The 24,475-nt window shown below is 37.0% G+C and overlaps 1 protein-coding gene across 1 annotated transcript; it reads right to left on the bottom strand.

Moving 5' to 3' along the window:
* Positions 1-5,495: 5,495 nt before the first annotated feature.
* Positions 5,496-6,749, bottom strand: LOC108595592 (V-type proton ATPase subunit D 1). Its single transcript, XM_017980854.1, has one exon. The coding sequence runs from the start codon at positions 6,644-6,646 to the stop codon at positions 5,558-5,560; it is 1,089 nt and encodes a 362-aa protein (XP_017836343.1). The 5' UTR covers positions 6,647-6,749; the 3' UTR covers positions 5,496-5,557.
* Between the last annotated feature and the right edge of the window lie 17,726 nt (positions 6,750-24,475).

A 24,475-nucleotide genomic window follows, 5' to 3' on the forward strand; every position in this document is an offset into this window, starting at 1 on the left:
TTAGTATTTAATATATTTGAGACATGTCAAATGCCACAAAATCGCTTAAAATGCTCCATAGTGCAATGGCCCCTCAGCCTCAGATAACTCCATCAGCATTTGTCCACACAACAGCTTTGGGGTTGGGAGGGGTTCAAAATCACTCGAAAGACGCAAACACCACACATATGTGCAAATGATTTAGGAGCTCAATGCGTGCCGCCGATCATAATGCGGATGTGTCTATGGGAGTGAATCTGGGCATTATAAATCGCCTGGCACTTGTGCATTAAAGACGCTCAATCATCTATCTCTAGCTCTATCTGCATTGGATTTATGAATGTCGCTCTGGTTCGCCGCAGACCGAGGCATTCTTTAATTGCAAAATCACATTAGCATAAATTTGTTTGGCCGCTGCTCAAGTGTTCAGCGTCTGACATTAATAAGCAATTGCAAAACAGAAATAGCAAATGGCAATGGCAAATTGCTGGCCAAATCTAATGCCAGCCACACATCTGTGTATGCAACTCCAGCCGTAGCGACTTCAAGTGGCTTCATCTGTCCATTGATGTTGATGAAACACTGCAGGCCTCTTCGCTTTTCACAAAGGGACACTGCGCAACTTTATTAGCAAAAAGTTCTGCGAATTGGTCTTTGTTTTATTTGTGCTGGAGACAAAGCGCCGCTGGCTGGGATTTTAGTTTGCTATTGCAGGCAAAAGCAAAAGGTTTCTATTTATTAGCCAAATGGAGTTGCTGCCTTCCTCCCTCTTTGCTCTCCTGCTCGCCTTTGTCTGTATCTTTGTTGCGTGGTCTGGGCACGGCGAGCGGCTTAGGCCTGAGCAGACAGCCGGCTTAGCTGGACATTAGCAAATGCTGTTAACTATGAACTCAGCATGTCTTTGGCTTAGAAGGGTTAAAGCCGATGCTTTGCTCTCTTGCCCAATTAGCCAATGGCGTGTTCTTCGCCAAAATACATACTAATATACGCTGGGGACAGTTATAGAGTGACAAAAGTTAATTAGCAGATGGGTAGTCTTAAAATAGTCACAAATAATACTTCATTAGTAGACTTAGACTTTCGCTAAGCAAATCAATCAAAAATTTGTTCATATGAACTTTATAGAAATGTATCTTAAAAAAATATTATGGCACTGTTATAAAAAAAAGAAGTACAACCACTTGGAAGAAGAAGAGCTGAAGTCCAAAAGAAAAGCTCGCTAGATGGAATGGACTATTATCTTCATTTCTTTGGAGTCTGCAGACATTCAACTAACGCTAAGTAAGCTAATGCATTTTATTCAGCTAAAAGATCAGATTTAATCATTAATTGCTTTATAACTTCTGTTCAATTTATCGATTACTTGAGTAGTGTTATCAGTATAAGACATTTGTACAATAATCTTAGTCACTGAATGTCGAAAAGTTTCTGCTAAATGCAAAATATATTGATCAGCTATTACAAACGATTCCGCATAGTTCTATTTAAATTATATTTATTTTATTTTAATTGCAGCGTAGACTAAAATTCTATGGTACAGTAATGTGGTATAGCCAGAGCAACAAAGGCGTTCAGGCTGTATTGAAATTATAAATTAGTTAAATTCTATTATAACAGATATATATACTCTTAAATAGATACGTCAGTCCCGAACAATTTGCAGTGCACTGCAGTTATTTCATTAATAATTTCAAGTGAGTTTTACGAACATTAAAAATTCTAAAAGCTAAAATGGCTTTGAAGCCGAGCAAGGATTGTAATTGCTGCTGTAGTTTCTTCACACAGAATTGAATTCAAAAGCTGCCTGGTCTGGCTAATTCGCATAAATCAGAGCACACACATATATAGTCATGTGTACACTTATACATGCATACATAGATATATACCCTGCGGTTTTTCTTGGACTATTTGTACACAAATATGAACAGAGTCCAGTCCCATTGTCTTACTATGGTGAGCGAATCTTCAGTCAGTCTAAGCGAGTAGAAAATATTACTTGTCCTAGGGGCAAAGTCAAGAACAGGCAATAACTAGTGTCGACTTAGCTAAGGATTACACATTTTAAAATTATCATTGCCTATCTGTCTGTAGATTTTTTCATCGACACGTTCAGAGTGTGAATGTGAAAACTTAACACCGATTTTATTCGATTTACTTGAAATAATTCGTTAGGTCGGCAATTCGACCTCTGGATTGATAATGAAACAACTTGACTAAGAGTTTACTTTTATAACAAATATAAACTAATAAGTATAAATTATTCCTGCAATGATTTCTCAGTCAGTACTCTACCTATCTATACAGAATTGAAGCGACTGCAGTCCACGTAGATTTAGAATCTGCGGATATGACATACCACAGAAAATGGAATAAAGAATTGTCGTCGCGGACTAGCTCTTCCCAATATGAACTAGTGATGTCACTATGAACTAGTCAACGATACCGCAGGGTAGTTACAGCAACTAACACATATGACTGGCTATATGTATGTGTGAGAAGCACTTGGCATTGGCAGTGGCAAAACGCAAACAACTTGCGCCGCAGAACCGCGCGCCATGTGGTGGCAGATAGTTGCATCTGCAGTTATGTTGCATGCATTACGCAATATTTGGCTGCCACAACAACACACTGATTATTGCTGATAATGATAATGGCAGACGACAGTTGGAAACACGCGCCGCAGCCTCAGCGCCCCCCTTAGCCTGCTAAGCTGCTGCCAAAAACTGCAAATGAAAATGGCCACGCACAAACACAAACAAACAAACGCCCGAAAAAACAAACGAGGCAAGTTGCAGTGGCAGCAGCAGCAGCAGAGTTGCTGGCATAGATATGAGCGACAATTAAGTGTTTGCCGCATAATGATGTTGCCGCTTTTTGCAGCATCCGCTTGCTACTTGCAGCATTTGCAGTTGCAGCAACTTTTTATCGACATTAATACACGTCGCAAAATATGCAGAATGACTTTTTGCGAATGCTGCGGATGCTGCGACTGCGGCCCTTGTGTGTGTGTGTGTGTGGCACTAACAGCTGCAACATGCGCACACAACTTGCCACAGATAGAGTGGCAAGTTTAAAGTAAATTGAAGAGCCAGGCAGGCGGCGCCCAGGGATATATAGACTAGTCGTATATGTTTGTTGATAAACTGTCTGGAGTGCCATTAAAACTTGTATAATATTTGTTAAAAGTAAAATACAATACACAATACACAATTGAGGCCTTGTTAAGACTATTGTTGGCCAGGACTAGGCTGACCATTTTGATTGAAAATCCAATCTGCAGCGTCTGTGCCTGTCTGAGTGCCTCATATGTGCAGTTCCCACAGCAATTAAATTTGAACACAGAACGCAGCATAACACACACTAGCCCTCGTATAAAAAAAAAATAAAATACAAAAAATTTGGAGAGCAGTTGACATGGCCAACAAACAAACAAACAAGCGCAGGAGACAACAACAAATAAATACAACAAAAAAATATATACAAAGCTATAAAAGAGGCAGCCAAAAGACAACCGCAGACATGCAACATACACACACACACTCAGCTGCTTTTGGGGGCAGCATGAAGAAGACATTGGCCAGCAGCTAACAAAAGCAACGCACATTCTCTTTTTTTTTTTGGCAAAATGCTCGTCCTAGAAACAACAACTGTGCAAACTCAAAAAAGGACAACGGGCATACAAATAGCATTAAGCCGGCAAAATCAGCTAAAGGACTCTCTCTGTCAATGCGGGCCACACACTATCGAGCAGACAGAACAGCAGCAGCCGAAAAAAGAACAAACGGAACAGGCAGCAGTTCATAGAAGGTGAAAGCGCCATGACAATAACAATGTACACCCAACTAGCCACCACCCCCCCCAATCAAACAAACAAAAACAAAAAGAATAAGAGCACCAAAAATAAAACACAAGCCCTTTGCTGTTGTTGCTGCTGTTGTTGTCTTGAGCTCGGCTTTGGCAACGGTGTCTGTGACACAAAACTGGCATTAGGCAAAGGATTTGTGTTGATTATGGACAGCAATCGGTTTTGGCTGCAGCCATTTTCGAATGAAAAGACAATGAAAGCTGCTCCCCTACCCACTACCCCTCCTATCAAAGCAGCCACTGACTACGCAATAAGCTAATAATGCCATAAAGCGCTTAATTTCAGTTAACAACAGCAGCTAAACTTTTGCTCCGTTCTCTTGCCTAACATTAAATAACAAAAATGCTCATCAAACTCTTTGCATTTCATAAATATGCTAAGATTCATTAGGAATATTCTTAGTTATACTATCAAAGTTTAATAATAAAATTTAGTGTTACTTGCAACTATTATTATTTATTATTATATATTAATACACACAGAAAAAGAAAGTACTAATATATAAAGTATTTTAAACATAATTTAAGCATATTTTGGTTAAGTTGTATATTAATCCACTTTAATGAATAATGAAATCATGTGATGGTTGTTGCTCGACTCGTTAATTGATTAAGCTTAATGAAGTATTCTTATACATAATATAATAATAATCTTTTACATAATATAAGAACTAAAAGTATGAAATATCCGCATTAGATGAATAAAATATTCTATGTACATACTATAAAAATTTAAAATTTTCTCAGTTAAAGTTCGCCTGATTAACATTTTTATAGTCCACTTCGAATGGAAGTTGAGAATATTCGGCATTAAAAAACTTTTTCTTATTTTGCTTAAAAAAATCCAATTCATTTATCAATTTATCCTGAATTTTTTTCTGTGTATGCACGCTTGATGGCAAAAAAAACTGCTTATAAGTTTAACATTTATATTTTTCTGTATAACTTTAAAGTATTATGTGCCTACACTAAATCTGGTATCAACTGATAGCTTGTGTGACGTAAGCAAGCAGTAAATTCACCAACGATAGGCATTGCAGATTTATAACGAAACTCCATATTGCTTAACTTTCGGATTAGCGGTAACCTTTTATTTTAGCATATTTAGTGCTACATAAACATCGAAAATTTGTCTACTAAACGTATGTGGAACTGTCCCGTCCGTTCCGGTGAAGGCTTACTCAATGAAATTTACACTTATATTAAAAATTGACAACATGTAAAGGGCCAATATAACAGTTCTCCCGCAAAAATCTTAAAAAAAACTCAAAAAAAAATGACTTCAATTAAGGAATAGAAGCCTTATGTATACATTTTCATGGATTAGTTGATTTTTGTTAAAACCGAAAACGTACCTAAGAACCCTTAGCTAATACGAGGTTACTATTTAAGTATTCAGTATTCTTTTAGGATAAAATGGTAAATTCACTAGTCATAGTTATAATAGTAACTTACAGACGGTGTGAATATGTCACTGCCAATGATATCGCCCTATACCAATATTCTATATTTGCGGTCAAGTAAGCAAAGCAGTCAGTAGTACTCAGTGGGGTAACTAGGGGTTCACCAAAATGGTCGAACTGAAAGGCTGAAAGCGTTGCAATATTTATATTTAGTTATTATTTTTATATTTATTAATACATAAAACTCTATATATTTATTATTGATTCTCAATCATACATAAAATTTTGTTTGGTTTGAGTGGATTTGAAACTTAATTTGGTTTGGTCGTTGCTGGATCAGTGTCTTCCTCCTCTGAGGAGGAGGAGGTATTCCTATGACGCCAATGTGGTGGGGCAAGCAGATTGGCACGACTGGAGCGGGGATCACGCTGTGCACCGCGTTGCAAGAAGAGTTGCATGCCCGAGGAGCTGGCCGCCGGCAAGTAGGAATCGTGGCGGGAATCTCTGTGGGTGAGGCTATGCTTGATGGACAAGCGTCTGCTGGGTCGCGATAAGCTGAACTCCTTTCTTTCCTCTGCAATCTCAACTGGCGAATGAATGCGCACTTGGCGCCTGCGGCCCTCCACCGACTCTGCGTTGAACTCTTCCTCGTCGAAGAGGACATCAGCGACGGGATGAAGAAATGCACCGCGTCGCAGGTAATCGTTGAGCTCCTCCTCGGTCATGTTGCGCGTCTTGATCAGCTCGGAGAAGGCGATTTTGGCCTCCAGCTGCTTGGCCTGCGAGCGCTTCAAGCGATAGAAGTCCTCGCGCTCCAGCTCCTCCAGCTCGCCGCTGATGTACTTCTGTGTCTTGACCAGGCGCGGAATGACCACGTGGTCCAGCGCATTGACGCGCATGTTCGTCTGGCGCGAGGCAATCACCAGCATGCGCAGCATGTACTCCATGGAGGCGACTTCGACAATCTCGCGCAGCGCCTCCTCAAAGGAGCCGCGCACCTTCTGCACCTGGGCGCCGCCACAGCTGAGCCCGGCCAAGGGAAAGCCGCCCGGGTGATGCACCTCGAGCTCAAACGAGTTAATGGACACGCCCACAATCTTCTGATGCCGCCGCCGCATGTAGGCGCTGCCTGGTTTGCTCTCGGACACAATCATCGGCTTGAAGTCGGTGCCCAGCAGATTGGCCTTGGCCAGCGAGAAAATGGCCAAACGTATTTTGTTGTCCACCGTCTCCTCGCGCTCGTCCATTAGACGATTGAGATCGCGCAGCTTCAGATCGATGGCATCACGTTTGCGCTTGAGCAGGCCCATGCCACGCTTGGCCGCCAGCACACGCTGCTGCATGATGACCAAGTTGGCCCGCGATGGAAAGATGGGCAGCCTGTCGGACGAGCTCGTCATTGTGCTTAATCTAGTGCGCGAGCGCGGCGACTCCGATCCACGGCAACAATATCGAAATTGTATAAAATGATAATATCAAAGCCGAGCCTACTAAGCTCTTCTGAAATCTGAAATTCAATTAGTTCCATTTCGAGTTCATTCAAAAATTTAGAAAGTCGCCAAGCAAACTAAGCACAATTGATGAGCTTTAAGTAGCTACAAGTTTATGAACATAACCCAAGCTGCTATCGCGGCTAGTCACACCTCAGTTTAGTGCAAGCTGACAGCTTCATAACGCACTCATTTGTATGCCAAAACGTTCACACTTGGCCACAAAATTAGCTTGACAGCCGCTTGTGAACACAGCGAAGAGCAGCGCAGCAGCTTAGTCAAAATTTCAAATCGATGCGATGCGCTGCTCTTTGGCTTTATCAACCGTTGAGAATGCTGCTGCTAATGACTCATAAGATTAAAAAGTAATTTTCTTGTTATGCGCGCAACGATTGTTTGTTCCACCGTTAATTTTTATACATATTAATATTGGGGAAAATGCTCAAAAGAAAATGTGAGAGCCAACAAGCTCCACAGCGTACACATAATGCGACGAGCCAACCAAATAAACATAAATTTCTAGCACCAAATTGGGTCATTATTGGCAGCTGAGCAACGCGTTCAGCAAATGTTGCTTCAATGCTGCGCTTATTTTTTTTTTTTAAATCAAATACGCTTCCCATTTGGGTATTACGCACTTTATAATCAGCCGACATTTGATTGTTTAAAGGAAGTATAATATGACAATCATTGTTCACATGTATTGTAGTTAACTAAGTATTAATACAATTATTTTATTTCAACTTTATTTCTGAGCTAAATTCTATTAAAAGGTCGTATTGATTATGTGAGTATTTATAAAAATATGCTTAAGGAAATTAAGTGTTTAAATTCTAATAAAAAAGCAATGATATTCTTTTTTTTTTTTTGAGTTCTATTTTTTTTATCAGAAATAATGATTATGGTGTAAGCTTCATGAAATTACTCAAAAATAATAATAATTTTAAAAAAAATATTTAAAAAACTGGAACATAATCAGTAATTACTGTGTAATTTATATAATATAACTTATAATGATTACGGCCCCGGAAAAAAAATCTTCAAAGGTATTAAGTTTCATAAGAATATTATAACATACAAAATTTATTCTCGAATTTCATATTTTAACAGTTGACTTTATAAATATTTTTAATTAGTATCTAATTCAATGTTTACATTTACACATTTAATAAATAATATTAAATATCAATACTAAATATTATATTGTTTATTTTTGAAAAACCATCTTCAATATTAATCTGTATTCGACAAAGAATGCTGCTCAGTTTCTACATTTTCTGCTCCTTATAATACAAAGAATAAATATTTTTAAATATTAATATTGAATGAATATTAACAAGAGTGTAAATCTATAATTTCCAACTGGCAGTAAATACCCAGAGTATGCAGAGTATACCCAGTGCTGCTTACTTCACTACATTTTAGCTTTTTTATAAACCCAATCAAGAATTTTCCATGGTGTTTTTCGGGGGTTTCAGTTGCTTGTGCGCTTGCTTGTCTTGAACGCGCGTAAAATTACGCCAAACAAATTCATAATTCTTGTTGTATTTCTTTTTATGATTAGCACGCCCTAAACGAAGTAAAGAAAAAAAAAAAGACAGCAGCGAGGGTGACATTTCTCTCGATACAATTTGCGCCCATTTGTGTCAATTTGCGTGGTGGGGCTGACTTTTAATTATTAGCTGCGCTTTTTTATGGGCAGCGAGGCAGAGAGTGGGCTGAAGTAGGAGCAAAACTAACAGACAGACCAAACCACACTAACAATTTCTGTGGTTTCCAATTCAACGCACTCTCAATTAGAAAATACAATACAACGCAGGCGACACTTGTGCGACACTTAAAAAGCGCCCCCCAGACAATAATTTGTATGGAATGGTAGCCAGCCATGTGGCCTGGCACTCTGCACATTAAACTAATTAACAATTAAACTTGCCAGCCTAGCGCAGAAGCAACAGAAACAAAGCCCATTAAAAAAATAGCTCAATAAATTAATAAGAAAATATGCTCCGTATGCTTAATTGCCACAGAAGAATTTACATAATAATAAAAGCTCTGAGTGGCTTCAAACTATTTAGCAGATATTTAAATGTATCTCAAGCTACAGTTGTGGGGCACTTCCAAAGATATCAATCACATTGAGCTTGAGCTGGGCGAGCATGTTGCCCAAGTAACCTTTGACATGCAGCTGGCTGCGCTGCATGTAAAAGTAGAAATGTTGCCCAACATAGCTACACATATGCCACATGCCACACACATACACACACACAATGGGTGTATGTGTGTGTGTGCCACGCACAAAACATGTCACTGGCCATTTTATCCTTGCTTCCTGCCACCTTTGCTCGACTCTGCTGCTTACAACTCGCCACACAATGACACAAAAACCCAAACAGCACATAAAAGAAATTAATCAGATTTTTATTTAAACGCCCCAGTCCGCCGCTCTATCTATGTGTGTGTGTGTGTGTGTGTTTGTGTGTGTGTGTGCGTAGTTGTGACCATTGTCCCTAACAAAAACCTTCAAATCTGTGCGCATTTGTGTGCAATTTTTGTCAACATGCTTTGCTTTTTGTTTTGCCCGCCCCTTGCTCCCCTTCACCCCTCTCTTTCACTCACTCTCTCTCTCTCTCTCTTTCACTTCTGTGCTGTGGCATATTTCGTTAGCCCATGAATGATTTCAGCTGAGATTTTTATATTCCCACTGTACGCCAGCTATTGTCGCATGAAAACTCGTTGCTGGCCCATCCATCTCTAAGCATCTTTTCCGATCTAACTTGCCGTTGCCTCTCGCCCCGCCCCCCCTCACTCTATACAACACTCATCCCCTTTGCTCTGAGTGTGGTTAGTTTGGTTTTGTCATTACAATTGTTTGCGTTTTCCACTCACTATTCAATGCCAGTCCTTTGTGTTGTCTCGCTGTCTGTTAGTCCATCGGGCTGTCTGTCTCTCTGTCTGTCTGTGTGTGTTGCATATTGCCTGACTGACAAAAAGAGTTGCACAGACAACGGAAATCGCCAGCAAAAGTTGCTTACAAATATTTCGCTGAGAGCGACGAGACGAGTTTGGGCGAAAAATAACAACCAAACATATTTGTGTGGAATTGAGTGAAGTGCATAGTTTTTCACAAAAGTTATGACAAGTATTTAACAGCAGTGGGGGAGGGGGAGTTGAATTGCTTGTTTCGCGCCCCTTGAAGTCACAAACTTCTTTCAACTTGTTTACAGCACAAAAAATGTTTTTATGTCTGTTAATATTTACTAACTGTAATAGTTTAATTTTAATAATTTATATTTTATTAAATGCTTACATATTTATTATTGTGGGAATTTAAGGGTTTTGCATGCTCTAAAGAAATAATTTTTAATATTTATATTTAAATTTGTATAAAGTAATTGTTAAACTAGATTTTTTCCTACATAATCACACTTCTATTTTATTTTGAAGCCTATATATATATATATATTTATATACAGTAATTGTTTTATTAGATTTTTTTTTCACACATAATCACAATTCTAATTCATATTGAAGCCTATAGTATTGATATTTAAAACAATTTTCGTGTTTTTCCCAGCTTTTCATAATTCAAAATCGTTCTCATAATTTGTAGCCTAAAATTTTAAAACTTTGTGCAATTCTCAAAGTTAAAAGTTAAGTTGTTCATAATTTATATTTGTACGACTTTTGCTCTTATTTTTTAGATGAAATAGAAAAGGGTATTAAGTTGTTTAGATTATGATTTTAGAATTAACAGTATTGAAACTCAATTTAATTTTGTTGGAAATGTGTTTGTCCACGTCGTTTTAACCCAGCCGATATTTGAAACCCCATGGTATTAAAATTATGTACATTATCTTAGTTAAGTATATATTATAAGTTAAGTATATTTATAATATAAAAAATCGACCCAACATTCCCTACATATTTTAAGCCTTATATCTAATTCGTACAAATCACTTCTAAAAATTCTCCCTTATATTTAGTATTAATTGGTTAATTTGTTATTTAATTTAGTCAACTAAAATTTAAGCTCATTATTTGAAACAAAGTGTATATTAAAGTCCCTACATATTTTAAAGCCTATCTCCTTATATCAAATTCTCCCTCAGATTTAGGATTAATTTCTCAATTGGTTGTCTAATTTATGCTCATATATTTGTAATAAAGTGTATATCAAAGTCGTTTCAGCTCATACCTTTGTTTTCATATTCGTGTATAAGCAAGTGAATAAATATTTCATGTTTATCGCCCAACAGTCGTTATATTTTGCTTCATTTCTACTGCTTATGCACTTTGTGTGGACATAATTCTCTCATTACTATTACCAACCCTCCCACCCGACATTGGCTGCAGCATTTATCGCACATCCTTTTGCAAGAAGGAGCGACAGAGCCACAGAAATGTGTTTTTAAAACGTAAGTTGCCAAAATCGTTGCAGATTCTCACTTATTTTAGAGCATATTAGTTATGTGCCATAAACAAGATGCGCCGAGCGTTGTGGCGCCACCGCCGACTGTAGTCAGCCAAGCACAAAATTAGGGTTGCAGCTGAGTGGGGGGGTGGCCGCCATCATTATGGGCACAACCTGCGACACAAAACCAAATTGTTCAATGGCGCCGCAAAAATGACCAAAATTGCAAAGTCGCCAATGCCGCAGCCGCCGCCGCCGACGCCGCCATTTTATTTGCAGCACTGCCACATCCGGCGGCCATTTGCACTCAACTACAACTACTATCTATGTTGCTCTCTCTCTCTCTCTCTCTCGCTTTTTGTCATTTGCAGTGTGGCAAGAGCCAAAAAGCTGCAAATTGATGGCAACTGGTGCACATTCAAAACGCTTTCATTATTGTCATAAGCTCTGCGGCGGCGACTTCTCATCCTGCCGGACGGCAGTGTGGCAACGTCTTTGCTGCTTCAGTAGATAGCGTCGCGGCGCGCTGAAAAATTTTCCAGCGTACTTTTCGATTTCCGCTACGTAATATTCAAGTGATTACGCTGTGACGTCGGCAGAGGCAGCGGCAGCGACAGCAGCAGCGGAAGCTACAAAGTGCGCTGGCAACAATTTTTATGCTGACGTGCGCTGATTTGAGTAGGCGACATGGCTGAGCAACGAAGGAGGCGGGGGGGCGTGGCATTATTTGTGTTGCTAAGTGTATGAGACTGGACCTTCCTCGGTTCAATGACAAAGTTTACTACCACTAGGTATTTATAACTATTATTTATGCGAGCACCCCCCTCACCCCTCTTCTCTTTGGTCACTGCTCACTGATGCGCAACGAATTTCTTAATGGTGCAATTTGGCGTTTTATGTCTGAAGTTTAGCGCAAGGGCCTTGCTTACTTTTTTCCAATTTTTGATCTACGCTATCGCTACGTGCATAAACTTTTTGCAAACAATTATGCCCGCCGCCCAATCCAACGCCCAAGCTGTTAGCTCAATGGGCTAAATGACTGCCAGACAGTCCTGCCAGCCTGCCAGCCAGCAGGACCTATCGATACTCGCCGTTTTTCATTAAATTCATGGTGTGATTTCCGCGTTGCTTGTTGCCTTCCGGCAAAACGCAAACAGTGCGCACAATTTTTTTGTATTTTATTTATATTTATTTGCTGCTTTAGCTGTTTGTATTACCAACGAATATGTGAGTACAAAAAATATTTAAATACACACAAATTTTTTGCACACTTGAATTGATTTTTAAGTAATATTAAAAACACACACAACAGCAACAAAATTAATAATAATAATTGCTATCAAAAAAATTATCCTTGTGCAAAAATCAAGTAGAATCTATCACTTGACAAAAAACTAGCGCGTAGCTAAATTTGAACGCACACAAGTTTAAATACACTTTAAACAGCAGTTCGCAGTTAACTCAGATAAAAATATAAAATTGTCGACTTCAATCTTATGTTATTAACAATCACCACTAAATATTATTAACTCATTTTAGCTAGTGCAAATGTCTTAAAATGTCTTTCGCATTAAAACTACAATACGCCGCAATTATAAGTTAAAGACTCTACTCATAAAAAAAACTAAAGAAAAATTAAATCTATTCCTTTATTGAATTTTACATATACAAATAGGTAACAAATTCGAAAACTGCATAAAAAACATATAATATTACAATAACAATGAAAGCTTTCATAAATAATAAAATGATGATATAAATCTACAAGACTTGTTAAAAAAAATCAAAAAGTTATAAAAACTAAAACAACTAGAAGTTTTTTTTAAATCATTTTTATTTAATTTTATAAGCAACTACCACAATTTCTCGATTTTAAGAAGCGTGTAACAATGACCACCTCCACGAACCCGATCCGATATAAACAGCAACACTTTTCAGACTCAGTCATCTAAACGTAGTCGTTTTACTTGCATTTATAAACTTGCGCTCTATCATATAAACCTTGACAGCTGTATCCTCCACCGAGACCCAAAAACAGCCAGAGTTTTAGGCCAAAAACTTCATGACGCAAATTGTCTCAGTTCTATTACTTCCAGCTGACATCACAGCAAGCTGCTTACAAAGCCCCTACCAGATTATCTGCAAAAAGTCAAGTGCCGAAGAGCGACTCAAAAACTAATCCTCGTAATAAAATGAAAAAGCACGTAATAGCCCAATTTCATTTTGTTTAAAGCCAACAATTAACTATCGTTAAGTACTTTAGCTAATCGGCGAGAGGCTGTCGAGTGTGTGTGTGGATTATTTCAGGTCGCCCCGAGTCTCGATTCTACACTTATAGTGGTTAAGAGAGAGAAGCGGACTTTACATCATAAAATATTATATATCTAAAGAAGAGTAAGTTTGAGAGAGAGTACAGATCATGAGGAGGAGACTCACACTCATAGTATAGATCAACTGAATATAGTATGCCCGTATCCCAATCCCGCGAGAGAGAGAGTCAAAAAAAAAGTTATAAAAATTAAAGCAACTCTAGGTTTTTTTTATAATTTTTATGCTTTTTATTCGATTACCACAATTGTTCAATTTAAGAAAATGAATTTTAAAATATGTTTTTAAAATTTTATTACATTTTTTTGCAGATAGTTAAATTTTTGGCTTGAGTTTCAGCTTATGGAAAATGCCAAAGTGTGTAAAAAAGTTAAGCTCTCTGAAAATTGTGACTGCAAAAAATCAAGCGCAATGGGCGCGCGCTTGATAAAAAACAATATGCCGTTATGACACCTTAAATCACAATGGCCGCAGTATGTAAATGCGTGCGTGCGTGTGCGTGTGTGTGTGTACAACGTATGAATATGTTGACATAAAGAATGAAAATTAATTGAAAATGCATTTTGCATGCTTTTGTCTTCAATTAATTTTCATATCAGTCAATGCGAGTGGCTTGGTGGGTGGGGTTGGGCGTAGTAGTTGGTGCAGCTGTAATTATAATAAAGCACTAAATAAATGTGCATTAAATTAAGATGGCTTGGCAACACTTTTGGTTGTCTTTGGTAACAATGTTGAAGCGCCTGCTCGCTCAGATAATTGACTAACTGACTGAGCTGCAATTTCCTCATAATTAGCGCATAACTAGCATCAATAACACAATTTCATTAGCAAACGCACACAAACAATAAACAAACACACACACATATGCATACAAAATAGTGCAAGTGTGTGTGTGTGTGTGGGTGGGTGGTGGGGTGTCTTCAATTACCCAGAGCTGGCGCATAATGTATTCAAAATCTTTAATGTAATTAATGCTGTTTGTTTAATGAAACTTCTGTCGGAGCTGGCAGGACATTGCCGTACGTGGCATGCAACGGCTGCAATTGTTGCTGTTGTTGGCAGTCATGTAACGGAACTTGCAACACACACACACAGTCACACACAAGTGGCAAACAGAGCGAGAGGCGAGAGACGAGAGCGAAAGGTGCATGCAACGTTGTGTTGTATTTTCGACTGCTGCAGCTACGTTTCTAATCATCGACAACTGTCCAGCCATGAATTTGAGGGTTGTCCCGCCCTGCCTGCGTACACGTAGCGCCCCGCCGTGCGTTCTAATGCGCTAAAGTGCTTTTTCGTAAAAACAAGTTACACTTTGCAATTTGCACTAAATCCCACTTGGCTGTGGCGACCGCACACACACACACACACATAGGCAGGCAATGTTCTTGCTTGCTGCCCGCTCCAGCAGCTCAGACTTGTGTCTGTCTGTCTGTCTGACTGTGTGTAAATCCTTTGGCCGTTGCGTGGCAATTAAAAGGGATTTTCATGGCTAAAACGTATTTATTTTACACACACACACATATGCACACACACATACACACACGCATGTTGTGCCTTCGACTGACACACGCCCTCGCATTTAGCTCGCTTAATATTTGATTTTTGATTTGTGGTCTGTTGTTGCTTTTGCTTGTTGGTAAAAAGCTCCACCAACTGTTCGTGCGTCTGTCTGTCCGTCCGTCCGTCTGTCTGTCCGTCTGTCTGCCTACCCATGCTGAGCTGCAAGTACTCATATTAATTACTATTGATTTTAGTGCGAAGCTCGCGCGCGTTAATGATATTGAAATGCCGCTCTCAGTAAATTATACACGTCTCTCGCTATATAAAAAAAAAAAAAAGAGGCGCAGCATATGACAACACAAAACACTTGCAGCCACGAAAAATACGAAAAAAAATCAATAAATTTACCGCAGTGGCACAATTCCTGACAGCCAAGTGCATTGAACTTGTCCTCTGTTTCGCATAAAGTGCAAAATAATGAATGATGTTAACTGAAACTCCATAAATAATGCAAGTTGTTTGCATTTACAACAAGCGCAGGGGGGTAGCCCACTGGGGTGGTGACATATTTTCGCTAGTCTTAAAGTTTGTCAGCTGCACTAAATAAAATGTTTTAAAAAATTTAATAAATGCGCTGAAATGTTGTCAATATGCTGCTGCACTCTATATAGTAATAAAAATATTGATAGTAAATTATTTTAGCTAATTTATTTATTTGCGGCTTTTTGAAATGACTTTGTACGCAATAAAATGTTTAAAATTAAATGTCTTGCATTTCTGTAAAGTTTGTAAGCCATAACAAATTTTTAGTTACATTTGCAGGCTTTACAAAAATTATTTCCTTGCAGCTTTAACAGCCTTCAACAAGTTTATTTGCATAAAGAGGCGGCTTCTTTTTTTTAAGTTATTATAAATTATTTATTTATTTTTAATTGTAGCCCAAAAAATCCTATGGTATAATTGGTCATAGCCAGAGCAATAAAGGCCCTCAGGCTGAGTTATTATAAATATATATATATTTAATATAATAATTAAAAAAATGTATAATATATAGCTGCTTTATTTGCTATTGTTCACATTTTTTGCTTTGCTCAAAATATAACTGTGGGTTAACAAATTTGTTACATTACTTTACCATTAATACTTTCACATGTGCTATCGCTATGAAACTTTCACCATATATGTAAATAGCAAAATACTATAAACATATATAAAATTGACCAGTTCGTACCACTATATCCTATAGCTACCATAGGAACAATCGCCTTATTGGTGGCGCTTTCAGTAGTCATAAAATCAATTCTTGTGGTCAAATCAGTCTGATATTTCTACTGTAAGTTACTGTCAAAGATAGAACTATAATACAAAAATGTGGGAGTGATTTCTTAAAATAGATAAAAATAGTTTATGAAATGAATTCTTGTTATTATGTTTTTAAAACCAAAACTTATTTTAGCTTTATTTATAAAATTAACAAATATTATTATATTTCAGCGAAAAATCAAGCAGCAACTTGCGTATGAAGAAATTATTTAAATTTATTATTACTCACTATAGTAGTGATATAGTAGTATAGTAGTAAGTATAGTAGTAGGTATAGTAGTAGGTAGACTTAGTCTATACTTACTACTATACTTAGTACTATAATATACTATACTATACTCTACTTACTACAATACTTAGTACTATACTTACTTATTAACTTATACTTACTACTACTATACTTACTATTGCTTATACGCTTTAGAAATATTCACAAAAAATATATAAAAAATTATATTCAAGCTATTTTCAACTTCAATTTGTTACTAAGTTTTGCTAAAAATTTAATAAACGGCTTTATTTGTAATTAAAAAATACAGAAAATTATTTTCAGCCTATTTTCAATTTCTATTTGTTATTTTTAATTACAAAATATGCAAAAATTCTTTTGCAGCAGCTTGAAAAATATCTAAGCATATTTTAGTTACACAAAAATGTATTTTAGCATTTGCCTGCTTACTGTTGCTGCTAACCCTTTAACGAAATTGAATAGTTATTTTTATTGAACTCATTCTTAAAGTTCAACATTGCGTGCACAAAAGACGCGCAAAAAAATTAAAGTAATTTTCCGCAATATTTCACAGTGACCGACAATAAATGACATTAAGCTAAAGCGAAAATCTTAACTGCAAATCGAAGTTAAAGCTATCAGTCTGACGTCATCCCCTAACACAGCTACCAGCTCTTGCTCTCTCACTCTCTCTTTGCGCTTTAAGCGTTTAAAGTAGCCGCAGCAATAGACGAGAGTTAAGTATAGCTTTAAGCATTGGGCACAGGGTGGGTCGGTGGGTTGGTGGTCGCCTTTGGCAAACACCTTGCAACCACCAAGTGGCATTGAGCGGCAAACTAGCAGCATAAATTTCATTTCATGCCAATTTAATCAATTGGGGTTAGACCAACGTTTAGGCCTGGACAGGCAGGCAGCTGTCTATGGGCCCGAAAAGAATCAAAATAAATGCTGGCAAGCTCGCCAAGCTTTTTGTCACATGCGCACTGGAATTAATTCGTTTTTGATTAGGCGCAAAAAATCAATTTCCCTCAACCGAACAGTGTTCTATTTGCTTATGGCCAGCATCAGTTACCACCCACCCACCCCGCTCTCGACCACAACTGGCAGCTGTTACGTCACATAATTTGTTGCTGTCTGCGCGGGCAACAGTTGCCAGGCACCAACTCCAGCCAGCAAGTCGATTAGACGTTTATTTGTTTTTGTTGTAGGTAAATGCAAATTCAAGTGGGCGCAACCAACGCCCACCCAGTGGAATGCAGGCTGAAAGGTTTATAAATCAACGCCAGCTTGTGTTGTCAGCTTCTTCCCCAACAATCCGCCATGTTGACAATTTGTATTTTTCTGTCACTTCTTTTGTATGTTTTTGTGCTTTTTTTTTTGCAGCGACCCCCTGGTCAGTAATTAACACATGCAGATTTTGAGGCAAGGGGGCATGGCCAATTTGCCGCAACTGTTGCCAGGCGGCGGCCAATTGTGCAGCTAGTAGCTGTTGGGGATTTAATTTCAAATTCAATATTGGCAGCAGCAACAGCTAGACAGGCAAACGAACGGACAGCCAGACAGACAGTTAGGCAAACAATTGCAAAGCTTTGTTTTGTCATATGCTTTCAGTTTTTACATAATTAATGTGAAGCTGCGAAAGTGATGCAGAATAAGTAACATAAATATTTGAAGCGACTTAATGATGAGTTTGATGCATTCAAGATGGAAACGCAATGTCAAAATTTTGCACTCAGCTCACAAATGTGCATGGCCCATGTATTTTTAATGCACTTTTAAGTAGGTCACACACATTACGCATACGCCATGTGCTAACAGCAAAATATATAAATGTGGCTGACACTGCCTGTCTCCGTGTTTAAATAAATTATATAACGATATAGCAGGCATATAATAATAATGATATATGTTATGCGTGTGTGAGTCATAAAACCCTTTTTCGCAAAGCGGAAATCCCGCTTCAAAACAAACGCCATTAAAAACGAGGTCAGCGTCACGAGTCGAAAGACAAAATATAAAAAATTTAATGCAAAACTTTTGGCAAACAAAAACAGCAGCAAAAGAATTTTCTCTTTTATACATATAGCGTAATAATTTAAAAGTGCGCATAGGGAGTCGCATAAAATATGGGCGCAAAAGTTCAAGTTTAAGCGACACACACACACATTGACTTGCCTGTATGTGTGTGTGTGTGTGACAAGGTACTCGTATTTATTTTCATAACGCAGCACAACATAAGGAAGCAATAAATTTAAGCTGACTGACAACAGTTTGCTTCAGTGGCAAGTTAGGGGTTGGGGTTGGGGGATGCTGCCTGGCTGTCGAGCTTAGGTTTAGGCATTGTCTGTGCTCCCTAGCTGAGGTAACAGCATAAATGTCGAGCCAGCTGGCGTCACATATTGCATAGTTATTGTTTTGAAGCTTAACCCTGTAGACGCAGCAGCACCCAGCGCCACCCACTGGCATTTAAATAAATTTTATGCAATTTAGTTAAGCTGTAGCTACTACACCTTGCCCCTAACAGCGCCACCCCCCACCCCCTCCTGCTTGTCTCCTGCTGCACTTGAGTGAGTAAATGTCATTTAAATATTTCTCTGTGCATGTTCTCGTTTGGTCGTTGGTCGTCTCTGTGGCATTCCAATTTCTTTTTGCCCCTTTGCCAGTTGCAATAAAATATTTAACAGTGCCTGCAGTTGTGTGGGGTGTGGGCTGTAAATGGGTCGTTAACTCATTCTTCATCTGCCGCTCTCTTCTTCTTGCTTATCTTCGTTACTTATTTTTTGTGCAGCTTTTTGCTTGACTCTTGTCGTATGTCAACGGCAACGGCAACGGCAACTCGACTGAGTTGTTAGTTTTTACTGCAGCTTTACTATTGCTCATTGTTGTTGCAGCACATCATAAAATCGTCTCACATGTGTTTGTTGTTGTTGTTGTTGTTGTCTTGACTCGTTTTGGTTATTTATGTTTGTCATGTTGCGTTTGGCAAGTTTTTGCATTTGCAGCAGACGCACTTGAAGGCATTATGGCTTAATTCTTATACGAGCTACAGCAATAGACAACTTACAAATACCGTAACATACCAGGCGGCGCCTTTTGTGGGTGTGTGGGTGTGTGGGCGTGGTCGTGGGCGCTAAGCAGGTGTGACAAATTGTTTGAAGCGTACGCTCTAGTTACGCATTGTTGATTCACATGAAAGAAAATGCCACACAAATTTACGCAGAGACTTGTGTCTACTAATATCAAGTATACGACGCATAGTATTCAGCTTTGACCTTTTGCTGTTTTAATTTATTGAGTGCGTTTTATTTTGACTACATGTTTTCATTTATTAAGTATACGACTATAACACTTATATGTATTTAATAAAATTGTTAGCTATAGTCCAATTGTAGATTAAAGTATTAGTTATATTAAGTATACGACATAAGCACTTTAGTATGTGTATGTTGAATTTGGCATATATGTTTTAAATAGTTAAAATTTAGCAAACAAATGTTGCACATTTATAAAATTAAGTACACGAGTATGTAATTTTATTATATATGTTATTTTACTTGTTTATTACTAATGAAATTTTATAATAATTGAAGCATAAACTATAAAATTATTTTTATTATTATTATAAATATTTATTGTATTTTATTTACTTATAATTTTGTGCATTTATATTAATTTTTAGTCCAATTAAGTGACATAAAGCATTGCTAATATTAAGTATACGCACATTATTTTTTAGCTTTGACATATTTTCGGGTCTTTTTAGCAATTTTTCGAAGTAGTGAGTCACAACAAGCTAAATTAAGGCGATAAAATTTAACCACTTTGAAGACTTCAATCATAATTTTGATTGTCATTACTAACAGTCAAACTATCCAAACTAGCATTTGTCAGTGTCATTTCCCTTTCATATTTGTCTGTTAGTACCTCTGACTCAATTAATTTATTTCATTACAAATCACACATCAGGTATTTATTTTTTATTAGGATATGTTGCATTAAAAATATTTAGATTCGGAATATTTGTTGCAATTACACTTTACTTAATTAAACATAATTATTTTTATTATTAGTCAAATTAATGAACCTTAAGTATTAGTGTAACTATTAAACGATATTAATTATTTAAATTATTTATTTACTTTAAAGTATAAGACAATTTGCGCATCACTATTAATCTAGAATCCAATTAAAACATAAATATTACGCATACGACTATTTCGTTTATTTATTTTGCCAATTTAAGCTATTCCGATTCAAATATTCAATTATATTTTTTGTTGTATTAAATCGTTTAGTTTACATTGCGACAAACTTTTATATGCTGTAACCTTTGATATCAAAAATTCCATTTATTTCAATGTTTGCTGCATAGACAATTTAGTTTGACTATTGCACACATACATATACATATAAAAAGGCAAATAAAACAAGGTAACGAGCAAAGTTTAATTGTATCAATCTTAATTAAAAATGCTTTGGCCTGCACATAAATATGTTTTGCTTGTTACCTGGCAAGAAATTGTGGCCCTGAGCCACAAGCAGCGCAGCATATGGCAACAGCTGTTGGAATCCTGTCGCAGCAACAACTAAATGTTTGCACAAAAAATATAGCAAATGTCAAATGTGTGTTTACATAGACCGAATACACACACACACACAGAGATACACTCAAGGGAAACACACACACACATACGTGTGCAGTGGCTTTAAGAAATAACAAAAGAAAATTGCTTTAGTAAATCCAAACGAAAATAAACACGAAACACAAACTTGAGTAGCAAAGTAAACAAAGTTTAGAGCACACATACAAACGCACACATATACATACACATAAATAAGCATAGGTGTGTGCAGGTAGGGTGCTGGCAATCGTAGCTCTCTCACTTGCAACCTAACTAGGGGCGTGGCTCGTTGACGCTTTTAGTTGCCGTCACATTTGCAAAAGTCAAAAAGGGTTAAGCCAAAGTTGAGCTCCAAGTGTTTATTATATGTACACACACATTCGTATGTATGTGTGTGGGTGTGTGTATCTTGAAGCTACAATTCCATACACAGAACATTCATTCACTGGCGTCATGGCGCACTTCACGTGTGCGCACTCATATTGCGCCTTATGTATGACACTTAAACATGCAAAGCTGCTTGCCAAGATGATTTATATTAGCCATGATTTCTAGCAATTTTTAGCACTTTACCTCTTTTCAAGGCGTCAAGGTGTTGATTGTTGTTGAAATTCCTCTGCTCCCTCGTCTATTTTTTATACATTTTTGACACACACACACACACACACACCCAGCCACTCACACGTATTGGGAGCATGACATATTTTCAGTGATGATAATAACAACATATTCTTTACCTTAGACTACCAACATTTGCTTAGAATTATGACATGAAAGTTATTGTGCGCAAAGAAAATAGAATGTAAGTCTTTCAAAAGAAAGTACTTAGTAAGCTACCTTGAGTGTGTGTGTGTGCGGTTGTGTATGTGCATGTGTGTGAGCCTTTTTGATGTTATTAAGAGATTTGCGATTGTAATCATATTGCAGCGATTTTATTAAATTCTGTTTAGAGCGCAGTTGCGAAATAATAAAGAAAAATTTGTGCAGCTATTTTGGCTTTTCTTTGGTATTTTATAATATTTTCAAGCATGCAATACAAATATTTGATTAAATAACTTAAAAACTTTGTAAATATTTCTAATATTTCAAATTATATGTTAAAAATTAAAAATTTTTGTATATAAATTTATTTAATTTTTAAATTATTATACAAAATAATGTAAACAAAAGAAAGGGCGTTCTAGCTCCTACGGCCATCAACTAATATTATTTAACGCTTAAAATTATATATTTAATTATTTTTGTTGAATGCGATTATTTCAGGACAGAAAATGAAACTTTTTGGAAGTTAAATTATTTATTTAAAATATTTTCAATTTTTATTCAAGAAGCAGAAACTAAAGCCTTGCAAAACCTTTTCATTTTCATTCTAAGATTGAAGTATTTTTATCTTAATAAAAATAATGTAAAAGTTTTAATGCCTTATATCAATTTTTTTAAGTTTGATTTTATGCCTAAAACGAAAATAAATTGTAATTTAATCATTGTTTTAATTTATAATAACAAAAAACAAGCTTATAAGTAATGATAATAAATATTTATCATTATTTTGAGATTTAGCTGAACAAAATGTTCCGGAAATCAATAAATTTGTATACACAGACAAAAATAATTTATGTTGATATTATAATGTATTTATTTTAAGTGTTGGTAGTAACAATAAAACTTTGTGAAATAAAAATTCAACAACATGTGACTAAAATTAAATTCATTTTAATGTTAAAGCTAATGCGTTAAATTTCATGAATTTCAAGGCCGCTTAGTCGAGCAAAATGCAGCAATGCCAAACAAATGGTCTAGAAGTAATTGCAACAACTCATAAATGCAAAGCTATTCCCATTGCCACAGACATACATATGTTTTTATATTCTACTTCAAACATATGCGCAATGCTTGTTTGGTTATTGTTTTTGTTGCGCCGCTTGTGGGCACAGGTCGTGCTAAGGCAGTAAAAACAATTACAGGCCACAAAAGCAAGTCAGCTATGGCGTCTTGGGCCACGTTACGTATACGTAGCGTAATGTAATGCAAGTAAAAAGCAATACACACACATACAAGCAAACACAAGTGAAGCACTGCTGGGCTATCAAATTAAGTAATTGCATAATTGTTTCACTAGCATTTTACTATGCCCACGGGCCAGCTGCCCAACAAACTCCCCGCCCCGCCTCCAATGACTGCACTCAACGTTATTTCGGCTTTGACTTTTTCTATGAACGCGTTGCCGTCGCTGCTTTTATTTGCCTTCTGCTGTACGCTAATCCCCTGGACTGCCGCTGCTACGTGCCCGTCTTTGCCGCTCTAGTCTCAGCCAGCTAAGCGCTCATAAATCAGCGTCAAATCGTCGAGGGCTTTGGCTCGCTTCGCTTCTAATTGTTTTGTTATAGACACATATCCGTGAGATTCCATTGGGCTGTGCCAAATGCCGACTGCCGCCTGCAAAATGCAAATGGCCAGCCAAAAGCCAACCGCAAATGTTGTAAATACAACGCCTCAAACTCAGCCACATGCACACACCTGACGTTCTGGGCTGCGGCTTGTGGCTAGCCGCTTGGCCGAGTGCTCGACTGGCCGAGACTTGATAACGCGCTCGACTACGGCCGCTAACATTATTAGCATTAGCTAGGACTAGGCAGCGAAAAAAAATAGGAAATGGAGTTTGAAATAAAGCCAAAAGGAAGTGAGTGTTGGCTGTCAGAAGCGGCATAGAAAATAAATATTTTATATGTAGTTATGGCTGCAAAGGGTCAGCGAACAGGTTTTTGCTTTATACTTCCTAATAGAGATGTCAAACAATCGATGAAGCACGCGTCGATACTATCGATAGTACTGTCGATAAAATGTAGCAACAAAAATAAACAAATAATTTATAAAATTTACGTGTTAATTAACAATAGTCATTCAGTCTACACTGTTTAATGATATGCAAAAAAGCAATACAAAAAAATATTAAATAATATTATATAAATAAATATTATAAAATATTATTAATATGAAATTATTTTATAAATATTTTAGGGCATAACAATGTTTAGGTAAACTAAAAAGTTAAGTACAACAAATCACAGTCAGTCCATAAATAATTATTTAATAAGCTCAAAGTCATATGAAACAAACAAAAGTTATAAACAACTCGTGTGCAATGTATATTGTTAATACAAAAAAACAATCGATAGATTTTTTAATCGTTAGTTTGAAACCAACACTTTCATTTGGAGATAGACTTGCGCCTTTTCGAACTTTACGATTCACCCCTTGCCGCATTATTTTCATAATTATTATTAATATTATTTATATGGCCTAAATTTAGCTATAAGGCTGTTCAA

Source organism: Drosophila busckii, chromosome 2R (genome assembly GCF_011750605.1).
Source record: "Drosophila busckii strain San Diego stock center, stock number 13000-0081.31 chromosome 2R, ASM1175060v1, whole genome shotgun sequence".
In the NCBI taxonomy this organism is placed as follows: Eukaryota; Metazoa; Arthropoda; class Insecta; order Diptera; family Drosophilidae; genus Drosophila; species Drosophila busckii.

Bases quoted from the DNA above. Each gene is read 5' to 3' on its own strand.
- LOC108595592 (XM_017980854.1), bottom strand. From the start codon at position 6,646: ATGACGAGCTCGTCCGACAGGCTGCCCATCTTTCCATCGCGGGCCAAC.